Consider the following 27,453-nt stretch of genomic DNA (forward strand, 5'->3'; position numbering starts at 1 on the left):
CATGGGACTAGAGTGAAATATTAGACAGGCTCTGCAGTTTAGATGCCAGCTTTCATACATTAATTTCAACTCAGAAGAGTAACCGTAGAGGCTGTTACCACTTTGCCATGTGTGTAGTTCAGCAGAGGTGCAACACAGCTCTGGCTTCCTGAATGCTGTTGGAAACAAGTAGAAAGAGAAGCCTCCATTATAGATGAGAAAGCCATGTGTCATGCTGGACTTATTAAACTAGAATTGGAAACAGTTGTGGAAATAAGAGTAGCAAGAGCACAGTAGTTTTGATTTTTGTAAGGATGATCTTTGCAGGGGTATTTGAAGGTTGTACCTGGCTAGGAGCTAAGCATTTAGTGAGCATATGACCGGCCCTAGAGAAAGCTCTTAGGGCCTGGAAACATGTTAGTAGTAGTGACCAATAAAATCAGTATAAACAGCTTGATTGAAGTCCGCACAAAACCTAAGAAAACCCAGATTTTCTGTAGAGTTGGTTATCCCTTACTAAAATTCAGGAGGAAGGAAGTAAAGGTCTGAGCAGAGAAATGTTAATGAAATTGTTATCCTTAGATAGCCTCTTTCCTGCTTAGAAGGCTGCCCACGCGAGTGTTTTGATAGCACAGGACACTTTCCAGCCTAACAGGTGGTGTAATGCGAAGAGCTAAGCAGAGCAAGTCGGTCTGTACAGTGCTAGCTCACTAACTCTTCTTGAGTCTGAAAAAATCTGCTCGCGTGTGGGGACTCTTCAACCACTAATGGATTTCAGGGTTATCCAGGGTTACGTTACACTTTTGGGCTTTGCAGTTGCACATGGAAACATTCTTCTGCCATACATTTCCCAACTTGCTGTTGGGGCAGATTTCCTGCTTTTTGTGGTTTTGAGCTTCCAAGTCCATGGTACTGAGGCAGGCACTGAGTGGAGGTGGTTTGGCCACGCTGCATTTTGACTCCAGTTCAAGTCAGATTATGTTCATCAGTGGCTTGAATAGAACAAAGGGCTTTTAACTCTGTGGTGTCTGGTTTCTTTGCTTTTTAAGAGGTTGTGAAGGTCAGAGGACTGGAAAAGCTTGTAGCTAGGCAGCGTATTTGGGAAGGTGGGAAGCACGGCTCTGGTCATTGCTCAAACCTCTGGGCACTAGTTTTAACAGGTAGTGTCTGAAGGAGAGAGTAATTTCCACCTTACCTTTAAGAAAAAGGGAGAATCAAAGGAGAGAATAAAAATCTGCTTTTTCGACCCATTTTGTAAATAGGGTTGGAGCGTCAGCATCTGATGTCTCAGAAAAGAGCATTATGTCTTGTTCCCTAGTACAGAGCCTTAAAACTGCACGAGTCTAATGCTGAAACATTTGTTTTGGGAACAGGTGGGTTTTTCAGAAAGTATTACATGTCTTAAACCTCAGTGAGGCCCAGGGCTTAGTGGTTTCCCTACGGAGGCTGGTGTATCCTGAGGGACACTGGAAAAACCGGGACTCCTTGAGGCAGGGCGCGGCAGTTTCCCCCTGGGATAACTCTCCCCGGGGCCTTCTCCCTCCCCGCTGATGTGCCCGGCGGGGGCGAGGCTGCACTGCCCTCCCCGCACAGCCGCCGCTGGAAGCGGGAGGGTGTTTGGGGACTACATCTTTATTAGCGCGACTGGCCCCTCAGGGGCCCCCTCCGGCCAGAGCCCCGGCCCCGTACCGCCTCCGTCGCAGCCGGCGCCACAAGATGGCGGCCGGCGCCGCCCGGCGGGACCGCGCTTCCCGGCGTGCCCCGCGCCGCCACCGCCGCGCGAAATGGCAGCCAGGCGGAACTACAGCTCCCGGCATGCCTTGCGGCGGCGGGAAGACTACGCGTCCCGGCATGCAGCGCGCCGCCTCCCCGCCAGGGCGGCCGCCGCCGCCGCCGCTTCCGGGGGAGGGGGGGCGGCGCCCGCGGGGTCACGCAGGTACCGGAAGTGATTTCACGTCCGGCGGGCTGCGGCGCTGGGAGGGGAGCGGGGCGGCGGGCGCGGAGCGGAGCGGAGCCGGGAGCGAGCGGGGGACGAGGCGGCGGAGTAGCTCGGAGCCGGCGTGCGCACCCGCGGCCCTTCCCTCTGCGCGCAGGTGAGGCGGCGCGGGCAGGGGCGCGCAGCCCCGGGCCGCCGCCGCTGCGGGTGGGGGGAGCGGGGGGAGCCGCCCCCTCCCCTGAGGCAGCGCCGGGCGGCGGCGCTCCCCCATTGCCCCCCGCGGCGGCGGCGGCGGCGGCGGGGCCTGTGCGGCGGGGCCGCCCCGTGGCGCCGTCTTTATTGTCTCCAGCTCCATCCGGGTCCTGGGGAGGGGGGGCCGCTCCGGCGGCGCGGGGCCTGACGGGACGGAGCCCCCGCCGCGGGGGCGGCCCTTGTGGGCGAACAAAGCGGGCGGGGGGGCGGGGGCGGCCTCGGCTCCCGCCGCAGAGGCGCGGTGCCGCTGGGGCCCGTTGGGCCCCAGCGGCCGCGGGTCTGACGGGGAGCGGCGGCGCTGCGCCGGGGGGGGCGGCGGCGGCTGAGGGCACCCGCACCGGGAGCTGAGGTCTGCGACTCCAGCGCCTTTATCGCCTCGGCGGGGCCGCGGCCGCCCCCCGGCGGGGGTAGAGCCCGCCCCGCCTCCGTAACCCCGATGGTATCAGCGGCGAGCGAGCGGCGGAGCTGAGCTTACCGGCGCGGCCCGGCAGGTTCGCCTGGTTCCCGCTGAAACGAAGCGGCTCCGCGGGCGTTCACGCTCGCTGGTACGGAAAACGTCGACACCGAGAGTGGTGTCTTGGGGAGCAAACCGTACCCCCTCCGAGAGGTTTCGTTAGCCCGCGGGCCTGCCGGGCTCCCGGCGGAGCTGCGCGTCGCTGCGAGGCCTCTGCTCCTCACAGCCAACTTTTTTGGTTTTAAGCCTCGGTGCTGGCATGTAAGTAAGTCGGCTGTTTTCAACTAAACTCCAGTGCGATGCTTTGAAGTGTTTTTATGAGATAGCATCGGCATCCCTCATGAATTTGATTAAGAAATGTATTTATTATACGGAGTATAATCAGTTTACTTGATAACTGCCACTTGCTAATCTACTTAGATAACAAACTCGGCCAGTGCTCCTGACTCACAAGAGTAATCACCAGTTAATAAACAAATAACACCATCTTCTGCACAAGTTCACATCACTCCCTGCTGCACTAAATCAGCTTTGCTTAAGTTTCGGCTGCTACTAAAATCCTAACGTGCTGCTTGCTGTTCTCTGTTGGTTTTGGGTGCTTGAAGCAAATATCTTAATTCTTCCCCCCCCCTTTTTTTTTTTAATCAAGGGTTAAGGACCTGGGTTTTGCTATGCAGAATTAGGCCTGTTGACCTTACCTTCGGAAGTAGACAGTAGATAATCTTCTTTCTGGTTAAGATTTAAATGTAAAATCTTTAATCACAAGGCTTCGAATTTTAATGATGGTTGGTCTAGGGGTCTTCATTGCTATAAACGCAGTAAAATTCAGAGAAACAGGTAAATGAGTGATGTTCAGGAGTAACGGGTTCCACTCCTCATATAGAAAAAACTTTGAGTTAACCAAAAGTCCCGTTGTTATAGGATTTTTAATTTTTTACTTCATTCCTAAGATAATCCTATTTTTTTAGTGTCTTCCCTTATGCACTTAGACCCTGCTTCCTGCATCACCTCCACTCCTCGCCAGAATCCTGAAATAATTTGGGGCTGGATCTCCAGTCATATCACTATGGCAGAATTCTCCATATTTCTGTTTCTTAGCACTACTAATGTTCTATTTCCTGTTCTAATGTAAGGAGCTTAGAGATCCTCTGCTTTCCACCTACTCCCAGATGGAGAATGTATTATTTTTATTCACAACGGTAGTGTGGCCTGTCACTGTGGCTTGTTTGCTGCAGCAGCCTTCTTAGATTGTGACTTTTTGCAAGACTAAAGTGGTATTTGGCCCTCCTCCTCAGAATTGCCTGTAGCTCATGACTAAAAAGCCTGTATCTAATAGTGGCGAAACGAGACTAATCTTGTCCTTGCAAATGAGCACAGAAAGCCAACTGGTTTGTATCTTGAAACGGCAAAATGGAAAGTTCCCTATACAGTGTATTTTATTACAAGTTGCAAAAAAGAAATTACAAGGAGTGCTGTGGGTAAGGGACTGGCCTGGGGCTTCCTAACTGTTCATGCAGGATAAGTGTTTGTTGACATGTTTTCCTGTGGGAAAACATTAGTGGACTTAGGGCTTCATCAGATAAACTTCAGATATTCAGGTTGAGCCTCAGATTTTTCTTGAAGATAATCATCCACATCGTCCTTGGGCAGTAATGGAAAAAGTTATTTCAGTCCAAACGTGAAACACTGCACTTCCCTCCCTGCTAAAGCAAGTAGCTTGTGTTCTATGGGAACACTTAAGAAATGGGAAAACTTGCACATGATTCAACAAATTAACCTTTCAAGCTTTTACACAAACAAGTAGGGGTGTTTTTAATTATTATTTTTGCCTTTATGGACTTGGCTAGGTGTTGTCTCATTTGTACAGAAGGTGCCTGGAATTTGGCCTGAGTACCTTACTAATGGGGAGTTACTCACCTGCAGTGTAAATTGGTGGTGTGCAGAAAGCCCGGTGGAATATTAATAGCAAGATTCACTCCACCAAAAAAAGGTGAAAAAAGAAGAAATTAGGCTTTTTAGGCTCTGAGGTGTTTTATTTCTTTTAGTCCATCCTGTTTGTTAGCTTCTGAACAGCTGAAGTTAACTTAATTTCAAGCTTGAACTGGGATGTTAAATGCAGTGTCTTCCTGTTTTATGTTAAATGCTGCCAGTAATCCTTTCCAAGTTTGTTTTGAAAGAACATCAAAAAGAACCTGTCTTCTCTTGCTAGAATACCCGAGTCCTGGTCTCGTTTGTTGTACTTCCTAGGGAGCTAAAGTGACTTCCGTACTTGGGTTTGCCTTTGATTTAAAAACCTTGAATAGAGCAAACCAGGCAAGTTCCTTTTTCTTTGTGCTTTTCTTAATTGATCATTTGGATGTAGCAGGTTTTTGACTTGGTATTATCAATAACAGGTTTTGAACCAAAACTTGCATGAATTCCATAAGTAATAAGACCAGCTGAAATATAAAGAGAAAATACGAGCTGCTATGTGGTAAGACCTTGTACTCTAATAACAACAGAGGCAATATTTTGATATCCTCTTCTCCAAGTAAGTCATTTTTTGATATGCAGACAATGAGCTAAAACATTGACGTGAAAATAAAATAAAAATATTTTCAGTCACTGCTGCGCTGTTTCATTGCAAATTTTTAACACTAGAAAAACATTGAAGTTTGATTTTTTTTTTTTTTGAGCTCATTGCCCCACATGCTTTGTGTACTGTTGTCAAAATATTCAGTACTGCCAGTATTAGTACCTAAAAATACTCAGCTTTTCCAGTATTGGTGTAGGTACTTAAACATCCTATAGGGAAAACCAGCAGCATTGTCTCATTTACAACACAAATAAGATTTTTCAGTTAGAACCTCGGCTGTGAGCAGCCTCGGGTCTCTGAACTCAAGAGTTACAAGCTTCACAGAGGCTTACGAGCCCGACAGAAAGGCTGCAATACCATTCGTGTGACAAGGGTTCAGACCGAGTGTAGGTTCTGTCCTGCTTCTGGTTGTGGTTAGTTGGAACAAACGTGCTCCCCAACTGTACCTTCATTCCTTGAGTTCAGGACGTCGCGGTATCGCGTATCATGGACACGCAGAAATGCTGAGTGCTCTCCAGACGTGACTCAATCCATATTAATGAAGTGGGGTGAGAGGCAAGCACGTACTGTCTTCCAGTGCGTTACGGTGGTGTCTTTACCTGAAGCTTCCCAATCAGTGGGCTCTTGCTAACGAAGTAGCTGTTGTGCCAGCCTGGCTCTACGAGGAATCAGCGTGTAATGGCTTCTGCCTTGCTTGCAAGGTTTCCCAGCAGTGAAATGGCTGTGAAAGCTGGTTCATGCAATCCCGTAAAACATCCCATAACTGAATTTGGGTAGGCTAAAAGTCACGCTGAAGTTTCCCTTACCATGGGTATCCTTGGAAATTCCCCTGAAGTGTTGCCCACTGCCTCTGAAACAGTACGGACGCTGGGCAGTTCGTTTCCATGTGAGTTTGTTGAAATTCAGGTGGGAGCTTTAAAAGTATTTTGGAAAACAAATTTTAGTTTTGGTTCTTGAACGTCGCCTTAAATATTTTTCTGCTGGTGAGTACATGTGCTTTCTATTTTTTTCCATCACTTTTCATTGGTCTTGGTGCTTGGCATTTGCTATGATTTGGTGAGGTTTAATTAGGGAAATTACTTTGTCACTCGAATCCGCGTACAATGGAAATGGCATTTCTGATACTCTTGTTGCGATTAGCAGAGCTCCTCTGCTGCAGTCACAGTAAGGCTACCTGCAGCCTTCCCTTGGGCCGGGCTTATGCAGAAGCAGGGTGGTGAGTGAATCTGCACGTCTTTAATTACTGCATTTCTTAATTGCAGACTTTGAATCAGAGACGCAGCCATGAAAGATCCAAGTCGCAGCAGTACTAGCCCAAGCATCATCAGTGAAGATGTGATTATAAATGGTCATTCTCATGAAGATGACAATCCCTTTGCGGAGTACATGTGGATGGAAAACGAAGAGGAATTTAACAGGCAGGCAAGTCATTTCCCTCAATAAATGTCTTGTGATGTGGTTTACCATTTTCTAGCTGAAGGGAGAGGTGCTGTGGCTTAGCAACCAGAGTACAAGACTAGGAATCCTTTAGAGACAGAGTTTTCAGATAGGCTTGCTAGAATAATCCTGGGGAACAGACAGATCTCAGTTTTTCTGGCAATAAATACGTATTTTCTATAATCTTGGTGGAAAACACGGGAAGTGCAGCATGTTCTAATGCATCTATTAATTCCCTACTTTGGCAGGAGAGAGGAAGAAAAATATAGTTCACAGACTTTATGTGGCTCTTTGGAAGGGACGGGTCTTGCTAGGCTGCCGAGGTGTTACATGTGCAGACATGCCGGCTGTGGCTGTTCTGAACTGGATACGTCCAGGTGCATACCTGCCTTGTCAACTGCTCCCGAGGGAGTTGGTGGACATAGCTGCTGAGTGACGGTCCTGGTTACGTTGCTTAATACTTCAGTGTCTTACAGCTGGCCTTCGCAATCAGGTTGGATTGAAGCCTTAACTTCATCTTTCACCTTGCACCTGGACACAGTTTTCTCTCCCGAGGAGGCTGGGAACAGCCTACCTCTTTCCACTGCTCCTTTCTTGATCAAAACTTGATCTTTGTACTCAAGTAGCTGCTTTCTCTGCACTCCAGCACAGTATGGCTGTGCTGAAGTCTGAGCTTCCGAAATAGGATACGTCTGTTGCTCTCTCTTCAGGGTGCCAGCAGGCCACAAAGCTAATCTGAAATTCAAGTTGCTCACAAAATCTAAATTCTCCTGTGCATATGCCAGGATGGTCTCTGTCTTGTTTCCTGTTTGGTGGGTTTTTCCTCCTGGGGAAAACTGTAGTTAGCATACAGGACATGTAGTTCTTGGGGGGAAAAAACTGAGAGTTGTGCCGTGAATAAATGATTTTTCAGGCATGGACTCCATTTTCAGAGAAGAGGAAAGGTGGGAGCGTGAGGGAGAATGGTCTTATTCAGGCAGGCAAACACAGTGTGGCCGCCTGGTCGCATGCCGCTGCAGGCACATCTCTCTGTGGGAAGTTAAACCTGGGCTGGAAAATACAAACAAGCAATATTAATTTCAAGACCTTTGGGGAGTTAAACGTTATTTAGTATTTCTGGAGCTGCCGTGTAGCTTCTGTAGGTGTACAACCATGTAACAAAAAACCTGAAGCCGGGCAACCCCTGCTGTAATACTAGCTCATGGCTGCATGCCCACAGCTGCCTTTTACCCGCATGCTGAGATGGTGCCTCGCTGGATTGATTGGAGACTGCCGTCCTTGCTGGAGTGCTTTTTGGGGAAATTACTAAATCGGTGTTTCATGCGGGGTTTGAATTGTCTGGACAGTGGCTTAGAGCATATGGTGACGAGTCCCTGTTCCCCAAAGCTGTGCATCTTGAGCACCAAGTGAGCTGGTGAGTGTGTTTGCCCCAAGCACAGGGGACCTGGATTTTACAGGAATCCTGAACTCTGGCTTTAACTTTTTTGATTTGGTATTTGTGGTATGTAACTGAATTTCCACTTTAGGATCGAGTATGTGTTTGATTTCAGGGTGGAGGATAGATAGGAAAACTTGTTAGAGCTTCAATTGAGTGAACTTTTAAATCTGTCCTGAATAATTTTTCCTCTCCCTTATGTCTGACAAGTCATTCACACCAGCTTCTGTTTCCCTGCTTTCCACTCTTAAGCACTGCAATGCAGGACATGGGAAATGTGTGAGGATGAGCTCCCTCCAAAGCTTGTTTACTGAACAACCAAGCAAAACTTTCCTTTAATCTTTGCAATGCATGTCAGTTCTGCATCAGTTGATTTGTCCTGCTTATAGTGCAGCAGGTCAGCATTCTTAACAACTGCTCAGATCTGTGGAGGTCCTTAGGAGAAGGGTGAATGCAAAACCGACAGCCGAGGAGATGCTGCTTGTTCCCCGTTCCAGGTGACAGGCAGTGGTTATTTTTTTTTTTTTTTCCCCCCAGGAGTCTTGCAGGACACTTTCCTAGGGACTGTGCCTGGCTGCACGTGTTGTCCCTGGTTCCCTTCCTCATACTTGCAGTGAATTCAGTCCAAACTAGTCGGTACAAGTGAAATTTTCACTTGAAACCCACGTTTTCCTTCTTGAGCTCGTAACAAGCTGCAGACGCAACAACTAGGGCTGGAGAGTTCTCCTGCTTATTCCCTTTTAACTGCGGCCCAAGTTCCTGTGCTTTTTCTACAAACAAAGCACTTCTCTACATTAAAAAAATCAAAGCTGCTTGCCTTCCTGCGGCACAAGCGTGGTGTTCTGCTAGAAGCCCTATTGCATAGCTACAGAGAAGGTCAGCTAGGTGCACAAACCTTGGAATGAAGACGCAAGCTCTCAGTAAGTTTGTTGATGAAGCGGTTTCTTCTCATTGTATAGATCGAAGAGGAGTTGTGGGAAGAAGAATTTATTGAGCGCTGTTTCCAGGAGATGCTGGAAGAAGAGGAGGAACACGAATGGTTTATTCCAGCCCGTGATCTCCCACAAACAATGGATCAAATCCAGGACCAGTTCAATGACCTTGTTATCAGTGACAGCTCATCACTGGAGGATCTGGTGGTAAATTCAGTTTCTCGTCATATTTTAAAAGCTTGCCATCTCTCTTTGTCCAAGGCTGATTTTTGTTGCTGTAATGGCAAAAGAAAATCCTTTACACGTAGGCTCTTAACCGTGCCTGGCTCTGGTGGAGGGGGAGATGTGAAACGGTTGGGTAGGGATATTTCCTCAAATGATGTGATGTGGTTTTCCTCGGTGGTTTTCTTCATAACCACACGGTGCCTTTCCTAGCCCATGGCATAAATTCAAGTGGCTTTGGGTAGGCATTCTGTGTTACGAAAGGCAGGCAGTGGGCGAAGCACGCTGACCCTGTGGAGTGCCGTTTGCTGACAGGACTGCAGAAGTGTAATTCAGCATCTGTTATGTGTTGCGTAGGTACGAGCCATGTTCTGAGGTCTGGTTTGGATTGTGCAGGCCATAGCAGATCTCTTTGTAGAAATCCTAAGGAAGGGGAAAGCAGTGATTATTTCCCTCTTTCTTGCTGTGTGCGTTCTGTCCAGAGCTTAACTAAAAGGAAAGAGCAGTGTGTACATATTTTCCCTAACAAAATACAAAGTTACTGATACAGAGTGCAAAAACCTGCCGTGTCTCACAACTGCTGTGAGATTGATGCAAACCCCTACTTTTCCAAGCTTAAGCAGCTGCAGGCAGCAGTTCTAGTCTCAATTAAGAACACAAAAGCCTAATCCTCCATTTCTTTATGATAAAGAGCTCATTTTGGAGATTCTGGCTGCCTACCTATAACAGCAGAGTATAGAGTAGCAGCTTGCCAAGTGGGAGGACTGGGTAGTCACAGACATAGAAATGTAAAAAATCAGTACAGTGCTCATATATATTAAATTCCCGGAAGTGGCTTAAGTTCCTGGAACAAGTCTCCTCTTGCTTAAATAAGCAAGATCTAAAAACCTCACGGCACGTTTTAACAGCTCAACTTCAGAAAAAGCTACTTCAGCATTAAGCGAAGTTGCTGTATGTGATGCATATCTGTGGGTTTCTTGTCTCTTGCTCCCTGAGCCCTCATCTGACTGAAACGTCCAGGTGGTGCCAAGGAAGGATGGATAATTTGGGTACTAGCACAGAGGAGCGGGGTTTTCTAGGGATTATAGAGACTTTTGGTATATGCAAAAGCCCCATGCCATGCCTGGCTGTTACTCTAAATCTGTAAACTGTTCCTGATGCTGTCTGCTTGGAATTGTATTCAGCTTCAAAATGGAAGATGAAAATAATGATTCAACTAGACTTCTGTTTTTCCTTTCCTCAGGTCAAGAGTAATCTGAATCCAAACGCAAAGGAGTTTGTTCCTGGGGTGAAGTACTTAAATATTTGAGTAGACTGGGCCCTCTCTTGGTGGATGTAGCACAATTTCCACACTGTGAAGCCAGTATTAGAAGATTTAATTGTAAAAGCTCTCTCTTCTTGTCACTGTGTTACACTTATGCATTGCCAAAGTTTTGTTAGTCTTGCATGCTCAATAAAAGTGCTGAGACTGTTATTAAGTAAATCTGTCAAAAGTTTAATGGAAACATAATTGGGCCCTGGCTCTCTGCAAAGGAGGCAGTGAGGTAAGAAGCACCAGTCAAGTTGAGACAAAGTACCAGTTTATAAAACCTTCTGCAGACTCTGTCTTTTTAAATAGGACTTGGAATTTGCTAAGGATGGTCTGTTTTTAACTAAAGATGTGTTAACTGGTGCTAGTTTGCACCTGATAATGCCTTAACTTAAAAATGAAAGCAAGGATATCTGATTGTTATGCAAATTAGCTAACTTTCCTTTGAAATATCAGTATTGTTACTAATGTTAATTTCTCCCCTTAAAAAACTTCATGCTCCTTTGAAGCAGCGTGAGCTTTAACAGAAATTTTACAGACCTGTACAGAGTCGTAGATCTCAGCTACTGAACTAACATCCAAGCGATTGGAAGGAAGAAATTCCCTGTACTTTGCAGTATGTTATCATGTCAGAAACGTTCACTTCCTGATTATGTTAAAGGAGATGTGAGTTTCATCACAATTTCTTCCAAGAACCCAGATACATACATAGCACTGCCTATGTAACTTTTAGCATACAACTTTATTATAGCTGGATTTAACCAAGAAAACCCTAGCATTAGTGATTTGAGTGGTGCTTTTCCCTTGCTTTGTTTAATCATCACTACACAATAGTCTACAGCACAACAACTTTTTTTTTTTTTCTTTTAATAAAGCTAGAACAGTTTTGGCTTCTTAAACTTCATATTTGGGTAGGTTAAGCTGCCATACGTGTTCAGTGTGAATAGTGTTTAAGTTGAAAATATTGTAAAAAAATTATATTTTTTCAAAAATATTTAAAAAAATAAATAATAGTAGAACTGATGTGGTGGCTGTCTCATGAATATGCATCTCGCATGGAGGCTCAGTGCAGAGGAAAGGGCTGTAACACGAGAGCCCAAAAGGCTCCTCTGAGGTTGGGCTCCGACTGCTCGTTTATGTCTTTCCTCCTGCTTTACGCGCTTGCCTGGGCACATTTTCCTTCCTTCTCGCCGCTGCTGACCCGGGTCCAGCTCCCCTGCGGCGGGGCAGTGCTGGTTATCAGCCCATGACACCGTGTAAAGCCCGGGGGGGGCTGCCTGGATCCACGACGTGGGGGGCGAGTTGTGTGGAGGCTGCAGGAGCGGCCTCCAGCAGCACTCGGACACCACTCGCATCCACTCTTGCTTTGTAACTTTGCCCAGCCTCACTGTTAATATTTTTTTTTTAACCTCCAATTAAACCAAATGGAAACACTTCAGAAATTACGTGGTACTGCAGGTGAGACAAAGCCTTTACCGGGTGTTACAGCATAACCACATCCCTGCGGCGGTCTCGCCGCAGAGGGAAGAACCCCTCTTGGGGTTCAGTCGGACCAACTCGCTTTGCTGTGCTCTGCAGAATGGTAATTGCTGTTATCCCAGGCTCCTGGCTGTGTCCCCTTCCCTAACCTCAGACCTGGCCTTCCTCTGGCTTTTCCACTGACTTGGAGATAGTTTAGACTCGAGCACCTAAAGACAGAAGGTCAGGAAATAACATACTACTGTGCCCCAGGTTATTTTTAGCTGGAGTGGGAGTTTCACCAGAGAACCCCCGCATGGGCAGCCGTCACTTGCCGGTGAGCTTCCTCTGGAGCTCCAGCCCGGGGGTGATTAGCTGGGGGTGACTGCCAGCCGAACGCTGCTGCTGAAACAGCCAGCCCATCGCCTGCTTCGCTGTTTTATCCCTGCTGTATCCCGGCCAAGTGTCCAACAGCGGGAGGTTTAGCGAAGAGGTGAACTTCCCGATGGCCTCTGCTAGGATGGAGCTGCCGTCCTCCACCGCGGCCCCTGCCCTGCTGTGTTTGTTTGGGTTTGTGGCCACAGCGGAGCTGATAGCGCAGCGCTGTTTGGGCGTCGGGGCTCGCCCTTGCTCTCGCTCCAGCCCCAGCGAGTGGGCTGGTGGTGGACGAGAAGCTGTGGGGGGGACACAGGTGGCCAAAGGGGTACTGCACGCTGTGTAACGCCACGGACAGCAGCAGAGCAGCCTGGCTGAGCACCGCCGTGCTCGAGGGAGCTGCTGAGTGAGTGTATTTGCATCACTTGGGTCTTTTTGGTGGTATTTCCCCCTCCAGCTTCACTTCTTAAACTGTCCTTGTCTCAACCCACAGGTTCTCTCAGTCTGCCCTTCCTGCTCAGCCTGGGGGGCGGGTGTGTGGCTGTGCCACCGCGCCAGCGCGGACAGACCGTGACAGGGTCACGCAATGCTGGCTTCAACTTTCGATTTTGGTGCTAAACCCAAGTCCACAAACGCGTTTGACTCCGTCAGCTGTTGCAGTGGGGCCGTCGGCTGCCTTTCTGTACCCTCTGCTGGGAGCCAACCGGCCGCACGAGGCAGTGCTTCAGCGGCCGGGGTCAAGCCGTCTGTCCAGCGCTCCCCAAAGCCGGACGCGTCCCCAACGCCAAGGCCTTGTGCTGAGCCACCTCCCCGGCTGCAGGGCCGTGCAGGCAGAAGCCCACCGAACTCACGGTCACTGGGGCTGGACGAAACCTGGTGTGTCTCCACGTTGGGCAGCCCGGGAGGAAGCCTGGAAAGCTGCTGAAGCCTTCGCAGCACAGAAGGGTTGAGGGAACGGTGCAGGACACAGCGAAGACACCGGTAGGGCAAGTGGGCTTGAATTTTTTTTTTTTATTATTATTTTTAATGTATGATCTTAAAATAGGCATCCTAATGCTGGCCTGGATACTGTACCCCACGCAGAGCCTGCTTCAGCCGCTGGGTAGCCCCGCTGAAGCTGAGGGGCACAGCTTGGAAATTTGTGGCCCCAGATGGGAGTTTGTGGCTTTGGGGACTCTGGCTGGTTCTGATGGTGGCTAACTAGCTTCAGCCAGTGGCTAATGAGCTTCAGCAAGCGCCGATCGAGTCTCAGCCAGCTACGGCTTGAGATGGAGCCATGATGCGGGGGCTGGTGGCCCCCAGACTAGTACCCCAGGAGCTCGGGATGTCCCTGAAAGGCAACTTTGAGTTTCCCTAGCCCTGTGTTCGAGACAAGCACCAGAAGCCTTGGCTTTGGACTTGGCGGGTGCTAGTGAACTCTGACAGCACCTGTGGGAGCTCGGCTCGGCTTCTCCGGCGCTGGGGCGCGAGTCCTCCCCTCGCTCAGACCTTCGTGCACACGGAGAGCCCATCCGTGGTCTCCTGCACGTCCACGGCCGCCGCGCCGCTGCCCCTCACCCGGGCCTTAAACCCCGTGAACACGGGGCAGATGGGCACGTGCTTCAGCCACCGGCTCCTCCTCACCACGCTCATCCCAAAGGGGAAGTCGTAGCTCCTCAGGCTGGCGCTGGCCGTGCTGTCCGAGTGCGCGCCCGCCTTCCACTGCACCAGCCCTCGCTCCTCCTGCGTCCCTGCGGCAGCCGGCACCGTGTCAGCCGAGCCCCGGCCCCTGAGTGCCCTCAGCATCAGCCGCCCCTCGCCCTGCGATCCCCTCTTGCAGCTCTGAACCAAAATGAATCTGCGTCCAACCCTCCTGCTTCCTCCCCCCGGCTCTCTGCTTTAATTACCCGGGATGGTGTTGTCTAGGATGAAGGCGATTGTCCCCCCGACGAACATCTCTGTTGTTAGCAACACCGTCAGGATCTGGTCCAGCTCAGGGACACCTGCAAGAGAGCGGGGACTGAGCTGGGCCCTGCTGCGATAAGCCAGATTTGCCTAATTAATTGGTGCTTACCCGGGGTGGGCAAGCATCCTCGAGATCTGCCCTGCTCTCTCCCTAAACACCCAAAACCGGGGGTCTTCATGGTGGGCGTGTACCTGTGTTAATGGCCTTGGGGTGGGAATCCAGGTAATTTGGCAGCGTCAGCCCAAAAAACATGGCGAAGCCCAGCACAAAGAGGTTGCGGGAGGAGTTCATGTCGACGAACTGCAAGTTGGAGAGGCCGACGGCCGTGATCATGCCTGAGCAGAGACAGCGGCTGCGCTGCAGGCGGGCAGAGGTGCCCGTGCTGCTGCCGCGGCGGGGGGGGCTGCCTGGCAAAGGCAGCGAGGGGCCTTCAAACGCAGCAGCGGTTCAACCCCAAACCTCAAAGCCCGCCCTGCATCCCTTGGGCTCGCCAGCCCCCAAATCTCCAGGGAAATGGCTCAGGGCTGATGATAACAGTGGTGCGGGTTGGAGGGGCGGCTGCGGCGAGGTTACCGAATAAGGTGCAGAACATCCCGCCGAGGATGGGGTCGGGCAGGGAGGCGAAGAGCGCCGTGAACTTGCCGATGGTCCCCAACACGAGCATGATCCCGGCCCCGTACTGTATCACCCTCCTGCTCCCCACCTGCACGGAGAGACTGGCAGCGGGTGACAGTTACGTCCCCCCCCACCAAGGCCGAGCCAGGACCCCTCCCCGGCCCCAGTACCTTTGTGATGCCCAGGACGCCGATGTTGGGGCTGGAGGAGGTGGAGCCGTTGCCAGTTCCCAGCAGCCCCGCGATGATGCAGGAGATGCCTTCGGTGAAAATGCCCCTGGGGAAAACGCAAAGGGGCTGGTCCCCACCACTGCCCTCCTGCAGCCTCCCTGCCCGGTCCCCAGGGCTGCCACGGTGCGGGCAGGGTTACGGGGGGTGGGGGGCAGCTGGCCGTACCTGTTAATGGCGTGCACAGGGGGAGGGGGGGCTCCCGCCAGCCGGGCACAGGAGTAGTAGTCCCCGATGGACTCGATGATGCCCGCCAGCGTGGCGCTGAACATGCCCAGCACAGCCGCTGAGGTCACTGTAGGCAGACCCCACTGGCCTGCCCGGGGGGCAGAGTGGGGTGTCAGGGTGGGGGTCACCCCAGGACCTGGCCCCCCTGGTGCTTCCTGGTGCCGCTTTGGGGCCCCCCCCAGGTGCTCCCCAGCCCTGGTGATGCTGCACCAGGTCCCTGCATCCCCCCAGGGCGAAGGGGTACTGGGGGGACCTGTGCACCGCAGGGCTGCCTGGCACTCACAGGGGTAGGGGACCCGAAACCAGGGTGCCACGGACAGGATCTCCCCCCGGGCGTCTGTCCTGGCCTTGTAGCCGTACGCCTCGGGCTGGCTGGGGAAGACGCCGGTGCACGTCAGCACGTAGCAGAGCAGCCACACCACCATGATGGCCAGGATGATCTGCAGGGGCAGAGTTCAGGGACGCACCCCACATTGCTTGCAAGCCCATGCATGGAAAAAGGGGGGATTTTTGGGACTCCCCAGCTCTCGGTCAGTCCCTACCGGGAACATCTTGAAGATCTGGACGCGGAACAGGACGAAGCCACGGCCCCACCTGTAGCCGGGCAGGCAGACAGCGACGTGCCGCAGGTACTGGGCAAACAGGATGATCAGGAAGATGGTGCTGGGGGGAGAGAGATGATGTCCCTTGTGCCCCTGGTGCCCTCCTGGCCCTACAGGGGACACCCCTTCCCCCTCATCTGCCCGTCCCTGTGCCGTACAGCGTGGCGATGCCCCAGTGAGAGCCGGCCCGCTCGCCGGCCGCCTGGAAGACGGAGAGTCCGATGAGGGAGATGGTGGGGGTGACGGTCAGCGGCCCGATGTAGCTGAGCAGCGCCCCGGGGAGCCCCAGCAGCCCGATGGCCACCTCCACCAGGCTGGACACCACAATGGCCCCTTGGATCTGCAGAGCATGAATTGCGGGGGGGTTCAGCAGCCCACTGGGGATTTTGGGGTCCCTCCGGGGGTGCCGGCGGCGCATACCTCTCGCATGCGGGGCTGCCAGATGTGGGAGGTGTTGAGCGGCAGCACCCAGTTGCCGTAGATCTGCTCTGGGGATGGAGGGGGGGTGAGGTGGTCCCTGGGAGGGGGAGCAGCTGGACACCCCCCCCTTGCACCCCCTCTGCCCTCACCTTCAGGCGGGCATTGCCACTTCTCCAGGGCCAGGATGGCTTTGGCAGGGACAAGGAAGGCCAGCGCACTTGCCTGGAAGAGGGGCAGCCTGGGGGGGACGAGAGGGGACGCCTGCGCCCGCGGCCTGGGGATGGGCAGGGGGGTCCCCGCCAGGGCCGCGGCTCTACCTGATGCCCACGGTGGTCTGGATGAGGGTGGTGATGCCGACGCAGGTGAAGATGGTGCCGATGAGGTAGCTGACGGTGAGCTGGTCCTTGCCCACGCACAGGCTCTCGGCCAGCAGGAAGGGGACGGCAATGGTGCCGCTGAAGCAGGTCAGGTAGTGCTGAGGGGTGGCAGGGGGTGTCAGCGGGGCTGGGCTGCTGTGGGGTGCCCCACGCCACTGGGAGCAGGGGCTCGGGCTCTGCCGATGGGGGGGGGGTACCCCCTTCCAGGCTGTACCTGGAAGCCGAGCAGGATGCAGAGGTACCAGGGGGGCACGTCCTCGATCCTGTAGAGCATGTCCATCTCTGGCCGGGGGGGGCCAGTGCCTGCTGCGGGGTCCTGGTGTGCGGGGGCACAGCTCAGCCCCGGCTCACCCTGGGGGCTGGGGATGGGGGGGGGGGGCACCCCGCACTGCCCCTCAGGTGGCACAGCCTGCCCCATGGGACCCCCTGCTCTCTCAGGGATGGGGAAGGGTCCCAGCTGGTGGGTCTCCATCCGATGGTGCGTTGCAGAAGGATTTGGGGTGTGCGCCATGCTGCCCGTGGGGTGCCCCAGTACTCACCCTGCCCGCTGCAGGCAGCTCCTTTCCAGGGGTTCGTGGGGGGTCAGGGGGGGTGAGAGCCAAGTTCCCGTTCTGGCAGCAAGGGTGAGGCAGGAGCCAGATCAGTGTTGTCCCGGGTGTCCCATGGGAACGGGGCTGGGCTCTGCATGGCCACTGCTCGGCACCTGCGGCTGCTCAGCCTCACCCCGTGCCGGCTCTGACCCCAAGAGGAGTCTGGTCTCCAAATCCCATCAGTCCCTACGTGATGGTTTGTCCCCAGGGGAGGGTGGAGGGGGGTCCCCACTGGCCCTGGCATGCCTGGACCACCCTGTGGATGCCATGAAGGATGGCACAGCCGGTCTCAGCCACAGCATCCCGGCATGTCCCCTCGGTCCTGGGCTTCACCGCAGTCCCCAAGCTCACCCCATCCTTTGCCATCCCTGGTGGGGGCCCCAAGTTGGCCATCACTGTGGTCGGTATCCCCGGTCACCCCCCTCCCACTCCACTGCCCCAGGATATGGCCGAGGAGGGGACCGGATGGGGATGGTGATGGAGGCTGTGTTCACCTGGGGCTGAGCCAGGTCTCCCGAGTGGGTCCCCATCCTCCAGCGATGCGGCCCCGGCGGCGATGTCACTGCACGAGGGATTTTATGGCCGTGGGAAGGACTTTAGTCACCACGCAGGCCATGGTGCGGGGCAGCAGGCTGGAAGGTGGCCATTGGCTGCGGGTTGTGAAACCAGGGAGTGCTGCCTCTGGGACTGATCAGCTATTAACTCCTTTAATTAGGGCTGGCACCACCTGCAGGGCCAGGGCACTCCCGCCCTGAGCACCACGTTGGTAAAACATTAGAGCTGGCAGGTTACAGAGTAATTCCCGGCTCGCGGGGGGTCCGGCAGCGCGGGGCACCGGCTGCTGCCAGCATCCTCCTGGCACTGGGCTGGGCATTGAGGGACAGTCACGACGCTGGAGATGGGCGACACCGGGAAGGCGCCCTCCTCCCGGCATGTGTTGGCTCTCGCTGGGGACGAAGTTGGTTCCGAAGGTCACCAGGGCATTAAGCATTAACCGCACCGGGGTTACAGCTCGTTCTGCAGCGCCTTGGGGGGGGCCGGCCCCCTGACCTTGCCACTGGCACAGGCCCCCTTCTCCCCTTGGCAGAGCAGCTCCCGCAGGGCAGCCGGGCCCCGCCGGTGCGCCCCGTAGATCTGTGCCTCTCCCTGCTCGCCCACGTAGCTGTGGCACATCTTGGACAGCCTGCGAGGAGCCGAGTGTGGGTCACGCTGCATCCTCCTGCCATGGTGGCGAGGGGACAGTGCCCAGCACCCCCCCGCATGGCCAACCCCTGCCTCAACTTACCTGCCCGGCCAGGGTCCCCCCATCACCATCACACTCATGGGCTCCTGTCTCGGCAGCCCCGGCCCTGCCAGTCGCTTCTCCCCGTCCAGCTCCTGCACCCCGTAGCTGCGGGGAGAGTCAGGGGTTGGGGAAAACCCAGTGCCTGGGGACACCCCTGTCACCAGGGACACCCCATCCCTGGGGACACCCCTGTCCCTGGGGATGTTCCGCTCACCTCTCCCAGCCCTGCGAGCAGCTCCTCTCCAGCACCTCCACGTAGTCAGACTCGCTCAGCGCCTTCCTGCCCACCTTCCCCTCCGCCCTGTGCAGCTGCTCTTCAATCTGGGGTGAAAAAGGGCAGAAACTAGCCAGTGAGGGTGGCAGCCTTCCCGTGACCCTGCTCCAAGCGGGGATGGGGTCTGCACCCCCTTCCTTGCCGCCCTGGCAGCACTTTTGCATGAGGTGGTGGGTCCATGAGCAGCTGCAAGGGGGCTTGCTGGCCCCAAAGGGCTTTTTCGGGGTGCCACCAGGGAAAGCCATCAGCAGGGTGCCCCAGGGAAGCAGACAGCATCTCCCCAGGCCGGAGCATCCCTGCGAGGGCTCTCACTCCTGGCTTCGAGGTGCTGTCTCCCTGATTCCCACCTGGAAGGCGATGGCGTGGCAGGCGTCGCAGCGCAGGGATTCGGGCATGTGGGGCGAGAGCCGTTCCTCAGGGCTGAGCTGGGGTGCAGGGATGGAGCGGACCGGGCTGGCAGGGGGGGCCCCACACATCTCCTCGGCCCCAGTCCCTGCCAGCAGGCTCAGGGCCAGCCACGCCGCCAGCGCCGGCTGCATCCTGCCGCGATGCTGAAAGTGCTGGGGCAGAGGCTCGGGGCGACTATAAACCCCCCCCCGGGGCCAGTGAGCGGTTGCTGAGGCGCGTCTGACGCACCTGCATCCGGCTGACGTGGCCCCAACCATCCCCGGGGTGTCGGGCTGGCGGGGGGGTGGTGTCTGTGTCCGTGGGGTGTCCCCGACTGAGACCCCCCTCTCCGGGAGGTTTTTGGTTTAATTCAGTCCTGTAACACCAGACCCCTCCTCCTCGACCCAAATCCTCCCCGGGGTGGTGTGGACCTACATGGGCTGAGGCTGGGGTGGGGTTTGGGGTTCAGGGCTGGGGCTTAGGGCTCAGGGCTGGGGTTTGGTGTTCAAGGGCTGGGGTTCAGGGCTTGCTGATGACTGCAGAGCCCCCTCCTGCTCCCAGGGACCGGGATTCATCCAGTGGACACTCTAGGACAGATGGACAGACTGTGGGGTCCGAGTGCCTCAGCCCCTCAGCTCCCCCAAAGGGACTGCATGAGCCCCTCACACCCCCCTCTTTACAGACTACACAAACACAGGATGAATATGCAGGTTTTAATTCAGTCTCAGCATTTTTATTACTATTTTAGGGAGTCCGTGCTGCAGCCATGGCTGTGGGGGGGCTGGTGGTGACTGGACCATCGTCTCCCTGTGCCGACCAGCCCAGGTCACCCTTGGGATGGGACCGACAGTACAGAGGGAAAGCGGGGGCCGTGCATCTGGTCCCTTTGCCAGCCGGGGCCCATGGCTTCAGGGCTGCCAGGTGCTCACACTGGAAAATACCCTGCATACCATGGAAAATCCATGAGGAGCCGGTGATGTCCAGCTGGTGGCTGTTACCCCTCGGTGCTTCGCCAGCTCAGCCGCGGACAGAGGGTCTCTCCTGTGCCGGGGGTGATGCTGATTTTGGGGTTAAAGGGAGATGCCACATGGGTCCCTCCCTGGCCAAGGACTGTCACATTCGGAGCAGCGGTTCCTTGTCGGGCCCGGCAGGGCTGGCACGGGCAGGGGGCTGGCCGGGGCTGGGGCCGGGGCTGGCCTGCATCCCCGTGGGGATGTAGTACAGGCTCTCCAGGTACCCGCCATCAGGACCCCCGGCAGCAGGTGGCCCCTCGCCCTTGGAGGCAGAGCTGAAGGTCCCGGAGAAGCTGGGGTTTTCAGCAGCCGGCAGGTCAGGGTGCGCAGGAGAGGGAGCGGAGGGTGGCGGGGGTGCTGGGAGCCCCGGGAAGCTGCTGTAGGACATGTAGGGTGGGCCATAGACCCCCGGGGCCATGACCAGGGGGTTGAAAGGAGCCTGGTAGAGCCCTGTGTGCGATGCCACTGGTGGGATGAGCACCTCCAGGTACTGCCCGGTCTCGGGGTCATAGAGTGTTTTCAGCTGGGGTTGCCGTGGTGGCTCCATGTAGTAGCATTTCCCACTGTCGGGATCAACGAGCATCCTCCGGTGTGCAGGCAGGTGGGGGGCGAAGGGCTTGGTGGGGCTTGGCGTGCTCTTACTGCTCTGCAGGGCGCTCTCAGTCCTCCTGAGGAAATGGGGAGCATCCTCGAGGTGAGGCTGGGGCTGGGCTGGGGGCAGTGGCACTGCATGCTCCGCAGCGGCCGGGCCCGTGGAGGGCTGGGGCAGGGGAGGCTCAGGGATGGGTTTGCTCCATGGCGCTTCCCCACCAGGCAGGGGACACACACCGGTCCCCAGTGAAGCACTGGCCGGGTTGGGGGCCAAAGGGGATCCAAAGGATGAGCTGACCACGTTGGAGACTAATGGGTACCCAAGGGAAGCAGGGACTGGGTTGGTGACCAAGGGGGACCCAAAGGATGAGCTGGCTGGGTGGGGGACCAAGGGGATCCCCAGTGATGAGTTGGGCAGATTAGGGACTGAGGGGGTCCCAAAGGATGCGCTGGATGGATTGGGGACCAAGGGGGTCCCAAAGGATACACCGGATGGATTAGGGACCAAAGGGGTCCCAAAGGATGCGTTGGCTGAGTTAGGGACCAAAGGGGTCCCAAAGGATGCGCTGGATGGATTGGGGACCAAGGGGGTCCCAAAGGACGTGCCACACAAGTTGGGGATGAAGGGGGTCCCAAAGGTCGCACTAGCTGGGTAGGGGATCAAGGGGGTCCCAAAAGACTTGGTGGGGTTGGAGACCAAGGGAGTCCCAAATGGTGTGTTGGCCACACTGGAGGCTGAGGGGAAGCCAAAGGATGAGTTGGACACATTGGGGACTGTGGGGGACCCAAAGGCTGTGCTGGCTGGCTTGGGGACCAAAGGGGTCCCAAAGGATGTGCTAGTTGGGTTGGGGACCAAGGGGGTCCCAAAGGACACGCTGGCCGGGCTGGGGACTGCAGAGGTCCCAAAGGACATACTGGCTGGGTTGGGGACCGAGGGAAGCTTTGGCATCGGAGAGGATTTGGGGCCTTTCACAGGAATTGCCAAGTAGTTGGAGTTCTCCGCCGGGGCAGCAGGAAGGTTCGGCTCGGTGCCTGCCGGCCACTTCGGTAAATGCTCCCAAGCCTCCCTCCGCTCCGGCAGCCGGCCAGAGGGACCTTCGCTGCCCTCCCTGACTTCAAACGGGGCGGCAGGGCCGGTGCTGCCAGCAGAGCCGCCGCTCCCCGCTGACGCCAGCCAGCTGCCTGGCTGCTTCTGCCTCTGCTCGCTTGCGGCTGGCTCTGGCGCGCTTCTTGCTGCCGGTTTCACAGGCTGTAGGTGCGTGCTGCCGCCAGCCGGGGGTCCGGCTCGGGGGTCCCCGCTGTCACAGCTTCCACGCTGCTGCGCCACTGGCTCAGGCCCCTCAGCAGCATGGAGCCCTCCGGTGCCGTCATGGCCACGTCCCTCCTTTCCCTCCGTGGGACTTGGTGACAGTGGCGGGAGGAGAACAGTCTTCTCTGCCCGCAGCACTGCACTGCTCTGAGCCGGGGAGCCCTCCCGGGCCGCTGCCGGGGACCGCCGGCCCACCAGGACGTGGAGGTGGGTCTCCACGTGCGGCACTCCCTCGGCCACCGGCACCCACGGCGGCACCCTGAGCTCGCTCCGCTCCCGGCGTGGGGGAGATGCCGGTGGCCCCTCCGTGGCGGCCGCCTCCCTCCGTGTGGCCTGAACCCTCGTGATGTGGACGGGGGAGCCCTGGGTGGGCGAGGGCCGGCTGCTGGTGGGCTTTGCGGGGCCTTCGGCACACGCCGGGGCTGGCTCTCGGCTGGCAGCTGCCAGCACTTCCTCATCCCCCGGCTCCGTCGCTGGCTCCCGGCGGCAGACCGAGGTGCAGTGGATGACAAGCGGGGTGGCCGGCAGTGGCTCCCCACCACTCGCTGGTGCCGTGGTGCCACGGGATGCACCGGCAGTCCCAAAGCAGAGGCTGTAGCTGCTCTTCACCAGTTTGCGCACATCCCGGGGCTGCGGGATGCGCCCCTTCCCCTTCTCTTCTGGCTTGGGGGGGATGGCTGGCGGGGACCCCCGGGCCAGGGTCCCAGGGCTGGGTGGCTGGCGAGGCACTGCCGGTGGCTTCTCTTCCTGCCGGCTCTGTGGCAAGAGCCTCACCTCCTGCGCCCAGGAGGTGACAAGGCGGCGTGGCGGCGTGGCGTGGAGCACTGGGCTGTCAGCCTCGAAGGGGAGGAGTTTTGGGTGGCTGGGGCAGATGGCTCGCTGCTTCAAGCTGGGCCACGGCTTCGGCACTCTCTCAAATTTGCGGGCGACATCCAGCACCTTCCCCACCCCGGGATGGGCTTCAAACAAGGCACGCGCTTGCCGGTAACGGGTCCTCCCCGATGCTGGCTCCTCAGTGGCGCTGGGCAGCCGGTGGCTCTCCAGCACTTCCCGATACTTCATCCTCTCATTGAGTTCATTGAAAGTCTTCTTCAGCTTGCAGACGCTCTCCCTCGTTGCCTCACTCAGCACCACCCCCTTGGTGGGATGGGTGGTGGTGGCGTCCCCCACGGCCACTGTGGTCACCGAAGCCACCGGCATCCCGCCGCTCCGCAGGTCCTCGGCTGAGAAGCTGCAGTCCGAGCGGGACAGTGAGCTGGACTTGCCCTCCAGGCCGTCCCCCAGCATGTCGGTGCCGGCAGAGGATGGCCCTGAGGAGGTCGAGCTGCCCCACAGCCCCTTCTGCTCCATCTTGATCCTCTGCTCGTACTGCATTTTCTTGGCGAGGACGTTTTTCACCAGGCAAGAAGCCGCTCTGGTCTTGCTGGCATCGGTGTCCAGGGAGGCTGTCTTCATGAACTGCTTGTAGTTGAGCCTGAAGTCCTCCCCGACGGCCCTGCCCTTGCTGAGGGGCTCCTTCCGGGCGGGGGGCAGGGGCTGGGGGGCTGGGCCGTCCCCCCGGGGGCCAAAACCTGTCTCCTTCCTCTCCTTCCTCTTCAGCAGGATCTGGCGCTTGGGGACAGTCCTCTTCTTGCAGTGGCCCTTCCTGGCCTCCCCGCTCTCCAGCTCCACGTCCACGCACTCGAACTGCTCCTTCCCCAGCAAGCCCAGCAGCTCCCCGTCCGCGCCGACGGGGAAGGGCCAACCCATCCTGCCGTGGAGGGCTGCTACCGTGCCCCGGGGCTCGCTGCTGGCCACCGGCCACCGCCGCGGCCGCCCACCGTCCTCCGACAGCGAGTTGGAGAGGCTGGAAGAGGTGTGGGAGCTGCACATGTCGAGACGAGCAGCAGGGAGACCCGAGAGGCTGCGGAAAGCCCTGGCCGTCAGCGCTCGCACCTCGCCGTCCGCCTCGTCCGAATCGCTGGGCGCCCCGCCGAGCATCCCCCCGGGCTGCCGGGGCAGAGCCAGCTCCCCACCAGCGGTGGTGGCAGCAGCGGCAGGCTGCCGGTCCCCGCCGAGGAGACCCATCCTGCCCCCCGGCCGCGGCACCGGGCTATTCTTAGCCGCGATGGACAGCTGAGCCTGCTGCGGGAGGGCGAGGGGGCCGGGCAGCGGGGGGACGCGCGGGGCCCCCGCCGGAGCCCAGCACACCGGGGCAGCCCCCTCGGCATGGCTGCCCTGCCGCCCCGTGTCCCGGGGGGGTGTCCCCTCCTCATCCAGAAACTCCAGGCAGTCCTTGAAGGTCTCTGTCCCCTCTGAGCACAGGGCGGAGTGGTAGGAGGAGACGGAGGAGCCGGACATACTCTTGGGGAGGTCGTCGCGGGGGAGGCCGGGGAGGTGGCCACCCTCCTCCTCCGACGTGGACCTCCGGCTCTCGCCGCCGCTGCGGGGACGCTCGCCGTCGGTGCCGGGGAACTCGGCATGGGAGAGCAGGACCGGGTCCCTCTTCCCACGGGGCATCATGGCTGGGACAACCCGGGGGGGGGGGGCAGCCGGTGCTGGGGGACCCTCCTCAGAGCTGGGGACGCTCCGCCGGGGACGCCGGCTCGACCTTCTAGCTCCCTCGCTGTCCCGGCGGCTGGACCCGGCGGCGGGACGGAGCAGCCCCTCGATCACATGGACGTCAGCGAGCGCCAGCCGGGGGGAGGCGATGCCAAGCGCATTGCAGGGCTGCCACCGCCGCCCCCGGCCGCAGGGGTCTGCCGGGGGGCTGCCAGCACCACCCCCTGCCCCCTCATCCTGCACCACTGCTCCCCAAACCCGCAGGCGAGGTGCCAGGGCGTCCCCGCACTCCACAGGGGTACCCGGGCCGTAACCCCCGGTGCAGTGGGCTGGGCTGCCCCGGAGCTGGGGGACCCACAGACCCCTCCAGGACATCCCATCCCCGGTGCAGAGGGCACGGCTGGGCCCCGGGCTGCCACTCTGTCCCTCCCATGGCTACTCTCCCTCTGCCCGCCTTGCTGCAGGGATGGTGTGTCCCCATCCAAAACCACCCTGCCCCAAGCAGCAGCTCCCCCAAAACTAATCGCAAGCAGCCAGGAGCAAACTCAAGGCTCGAAACCAAACCGGGCACCAAGCACCTCCAGGACTCACAAGAGCCAAATGATGGACGGCTACTATTTGCCTTTTTCAGGGGGACCCAAAGCAAGTGGCCAGGGCACCCGCCATGGCACGAGGGTCTCCGCAGCTTGCCGGCCCTGACCGCTGCTGGCGAAGCTCAGCCCCAGCTTTCAGGGGGATTTTTGCAGTGAATCCGCGGTAGCAGGTGCTCCCCAGCGCTGCCAGTCCTGGAGCAACCTGATGCCCAAGTCATCTGGGTTCATACAGGGACTAAATTTAAACCTTGGCAAGGAAAAGGAGGAGAGGAAAGCTTCCCTGACAGCTAGCCTCACGCTTAACCCTTCGCTGCTGAGCAGGGCTGTGATTGCAGGTGGCATTTGTGCCCACGGGGAGCGGAGGAGACCTGCTGTGGGCAGCATTTGCTGGCGTGGTGGCCTTGTGCAAGTGTGTGTGTGGGGGATTTCAAATCCCCAAAACCCTACAGCCTGGCTTTGCAGGGAGCCAGGGGGACTCGGCTGTCAGTGGAGGAGCTCTCCATGCTGCCTGAATGGCATGCTGCACCCCAAAACTTTGGGCTGCTGCTTGGGTGCTGCAACACCATATGGTCCCCCTGTGAGGGGGGGTCTCAGTGCTCAGCCTGGGGCTGGCTGGGTGCACCCCGAGCCCCCCGGACCCAGCTCCCCGCAGCCTGGGCCGGTGGCACGGCAGCCCGGCGGGCGCCTGCTGAGTCACTGCTGGCACCAGCCCTGGCACGGCACAGCCAGCAGCACCGCAGGGACGTGCACGCAGCCCCCGCCCGCTGCTGGGTTTGCAGTGCTGGGGGGCATGTGCAGACCCACAATGAGGGGGGTCCCCAGCCTGCCCAGATCCCAGAGAGATGCTGCTCCATTCCCTCTCCTCCACCAAGGGTCATGCCCAGCGTCCCAAGGCCACTGCTAGTTGGTGGGAAAGGGAGGTTGGTCCAGCCTGGGGTTACCAGTGTCCTGCTGAGCCTCCCTGGGGTGCTCTGCCAATGCCTGTGGTGTATTCAGGGTACCACTACAGGGGGCAGAGAAAGCACAAGGGGAACATGGGCTGAGGGAGCTGGTGAAGCTCTGGATAAGGTAAAATAATCAGCCTCGTGGGAGGATCCCTGCAGCATTCCCTGGGCATGAAGGGAAAGATCCTTGTGATACTGCCTACGGGTCCTGCTGTCCTGGAAGTGGGCGTGAGGCCCATTTAGGGCAACAACTCGTATAACTGCTTTAAACCTTTCCTCTCCCTTTTTCCCAGCACTCGCGCTGGGCACAATTCCTGCTGCTGCTGCATCTTTCACTGACACCCAGCTCCTGCCAAAACCGAAACAGAGCGTCAACAGCTGCGACAAGTGGGGTGACAATACTGGGGGCTGCGAGGGTGGCTGGAAAGTACCGCCACACACCCAGCCATGCGCCCGCTTCCCCGGCACCCGCCCTCGGCGCTGCGGGAGGCGGGATGGCCCCGTACGCTCCCTGCTCTGTGGAAAAGCGTGGCCAGGTTGCAGCAAGGACTGCCGGCTCGGCTGGTTTCTTCTGACGTTCCCAAGGCTGCCACGAACAGCCTGTCTGGGTGTGTTGCTGAGGCACAGAGGGAACGGGCTGGGCAGTCCTGCCTCACCGCCCCGGCTGCAGCCCGGGGCTGCTGCAACCCGCCGAGCAAGAGCCGCTCCAGCGCCCACATCTCCTCCGCCTGCTTCTGGGGTGCATCCCCCCTCCTCGGCGTGGCTTGGGATTTCTAAACAGGAAAGAGGAGGGCATGGCAGAGATCCCCGCGGTCCTCCTGCTAACCAAAATACAGCCATTTTAGGTTAAGAGGCTGTAAACTTGTCTTCCAGCACCCAAAGCAGGTCGGGGTGTGTGGGGGAGCAGCCTGTTAGGCGTAAGCATGTTAAAAAACAACGGGTGGACCCAGGCTGTGCCAGACTTGCTAATTAAATGCTGATTTACTTTTATGTTCAAGCCAGCATGATACTGCCTGTGGACTTAGTATTGCATTTGTTTATTAACTTGTTTTTCGTGCCAGCGCTGTGCGTGCTCGCCTCTCAACACCAGCAACCTTGGGAGGGGCAGCGAGGAGGAAGATGAAGGCTGCTAGTAGCTGCCAAAAGCA

At 57.1% G+C, this 27,453-nt stretch overlaps 4 protein-coding genes across 4 annotated transcripts; 1 reads left to right on the top strand and 3 right to left on the bottom strand.

The window, feature by feature from the left end:
- The first annotated feature begins 1,924 nt into the window (after positions 1-1,924).
- Positions 1,925-11,554, top strand: PAIP2 (poly(A) binding protein interacting protein 2). Its single transcript, XM_074838236.1, has 4 exons — positions 1,925-2,072; positions 6,459-6,618; positions 9,028-9,207; positions 10,466-11,554. The coding sequence occupies exons 2-4, from the start codon at positions 6,481-6,483 to the stop codon at positions 10,529-10,531; spliced, it is 384 nt and encodes a 127-aa protein (XP_074694337.1). The 5' UTR covers positions 1,925-2,072; positions 6,459-6,480; the 3' UTR covers positions 10,532-11,554.
- A 1,801-nt stretch (positions 11,555-13,355) lies between these two features.
- On the bottom strand, positions 13,356-18,027 carry SLC23A1 (solute carrier family 23 member 1). The gene is given in 17 exon segments (XM_074838234.1): positions 13,356-14,094; positions 14,251-14,346; positions 14,501-14,644; positions 14,883-15,012; positions 15,095-15,200; positions 15,320-15,467; positions 15,663-15,819; positions 15,922-16,042; positions 16,140-16,321; positions 16,402-16,469; positions 16,551-16,639; positions 16,719-16,876; positions 16,993-17,094; positions 17,318-17,389; positions 17,863-17,942; positions 17,945-17,988; positions 17,990-18,027. Coding segments are annotated over 17 exon segments (1,971 nt in total). The 5' UTR covers positions 18,016-18,027; the 3' UTR covers positions 13,356-13,846.
- A 34-nt stretch (positions 18,028-18,061) lies between these two features.
- MZB1 (marginal zone B and B1 cell specific protein) lies at positions 18,062-19,466 on the bottom strand. Its single transcript, XM_074838541.1, has 4 exons — positions 19,275-19,466; positions 18,868-18,974; positions 18,654-18,758; positions 18,062-18,551 (listed from the first exon to the last, which is right to left on the bottom strand). The coding sequence occupies exons 1-4, from the start codon at positions 19,464-19,466 to the stop codon at positions 18,374-18,376; spliced, it is 582 nt and encodes a 193-aa protein (XP_074694642.1). The 3' UTR covers positions 18,062-18,373.
- Positions 19,467-20,013: 547 nt separating this feature from the next.
- On the bottom strand, positions 20,014-25,415 carry PROB1 (proline rich basic protein 1). Its single transcript, XM_074838296.1, has one exon. The coding sequence runs from the start codon at positions 25,141-25,143 to the stop codon at positions 20,428-20,430; it is 4,716 nt and encodes a 1,571-aa protein (XP_074694397.1). The 5' UTR covers positions 25,144-25,415; the 3' UTR covers positions 20,014-20,427.
- Between the last annotated feature and the right edge of the window lie 2,038 nt (positions 25,416-27,453).

The sequence above is a fragment of the Strix aluco genome, chromosome 13, assembly GCF_031877795.1.
Source record: "Strix aluco isolate bStrAlu1 chromosome 13, bStrAlu1.hap1, whole genome shotgun sequence".
NCBI classification, from domain to species: Eukaryota; Metazoa; Chordata; class Aves; order Strigiformes; family Strigidae; genus Strix; species Strix aluco.

Coding starts and splice junctions, on each gene's coding strand:
- PAIP2 (XM_074838236.1), top strand. CDS start 6,481: ATGAAAGATCCAAGTCGCAGCAGTACTAGCCCAAGCATCATCAGTGAA. Junction 6,619..9,027: donor AAGAGGAATTTAACAGGCAG/GCAAGTCATTTC, acceptor CTCATTGTATAG/ATCGAAGAGGAGTTGTGGGA. Junction 9,208..10,465: donor CATCACTGGAGGATCTGGTG/GTAAATTCAGTT, acceptor TCCTTTCCTCAG/GTCAAGAGTAATCTGAATCC.
- MZB1 (XM_074838541.1), bottom strand. CDS start 19,466: ATGCAGCCGGCGCTGGCGGCGTGGCTGGCCCTGAGCCTGCTGGCAGGG. Junction 18,975..19,274: donor GCCACGCCATCGCCTTCCAG/GTGGGAATCAGG, acceptor TTTTCACCCCAG/ATTGAAGAGCAGCTGCACAG. Junction 18,552..18,653: donor GGGGGACCCTGGCCGGGCAG/GTAAGTTGAGGC, acceptor GGCTCCTCGCAG/GCTGTCCAAGATGTGCCACA.
- PROB1 (XM_074838296.1), bottom strand. CDS start 25,143: ATGTCCTGGAGGGGTCTGTGGGTCCCCCAGCTCCGGGGCAGCCCAGCC.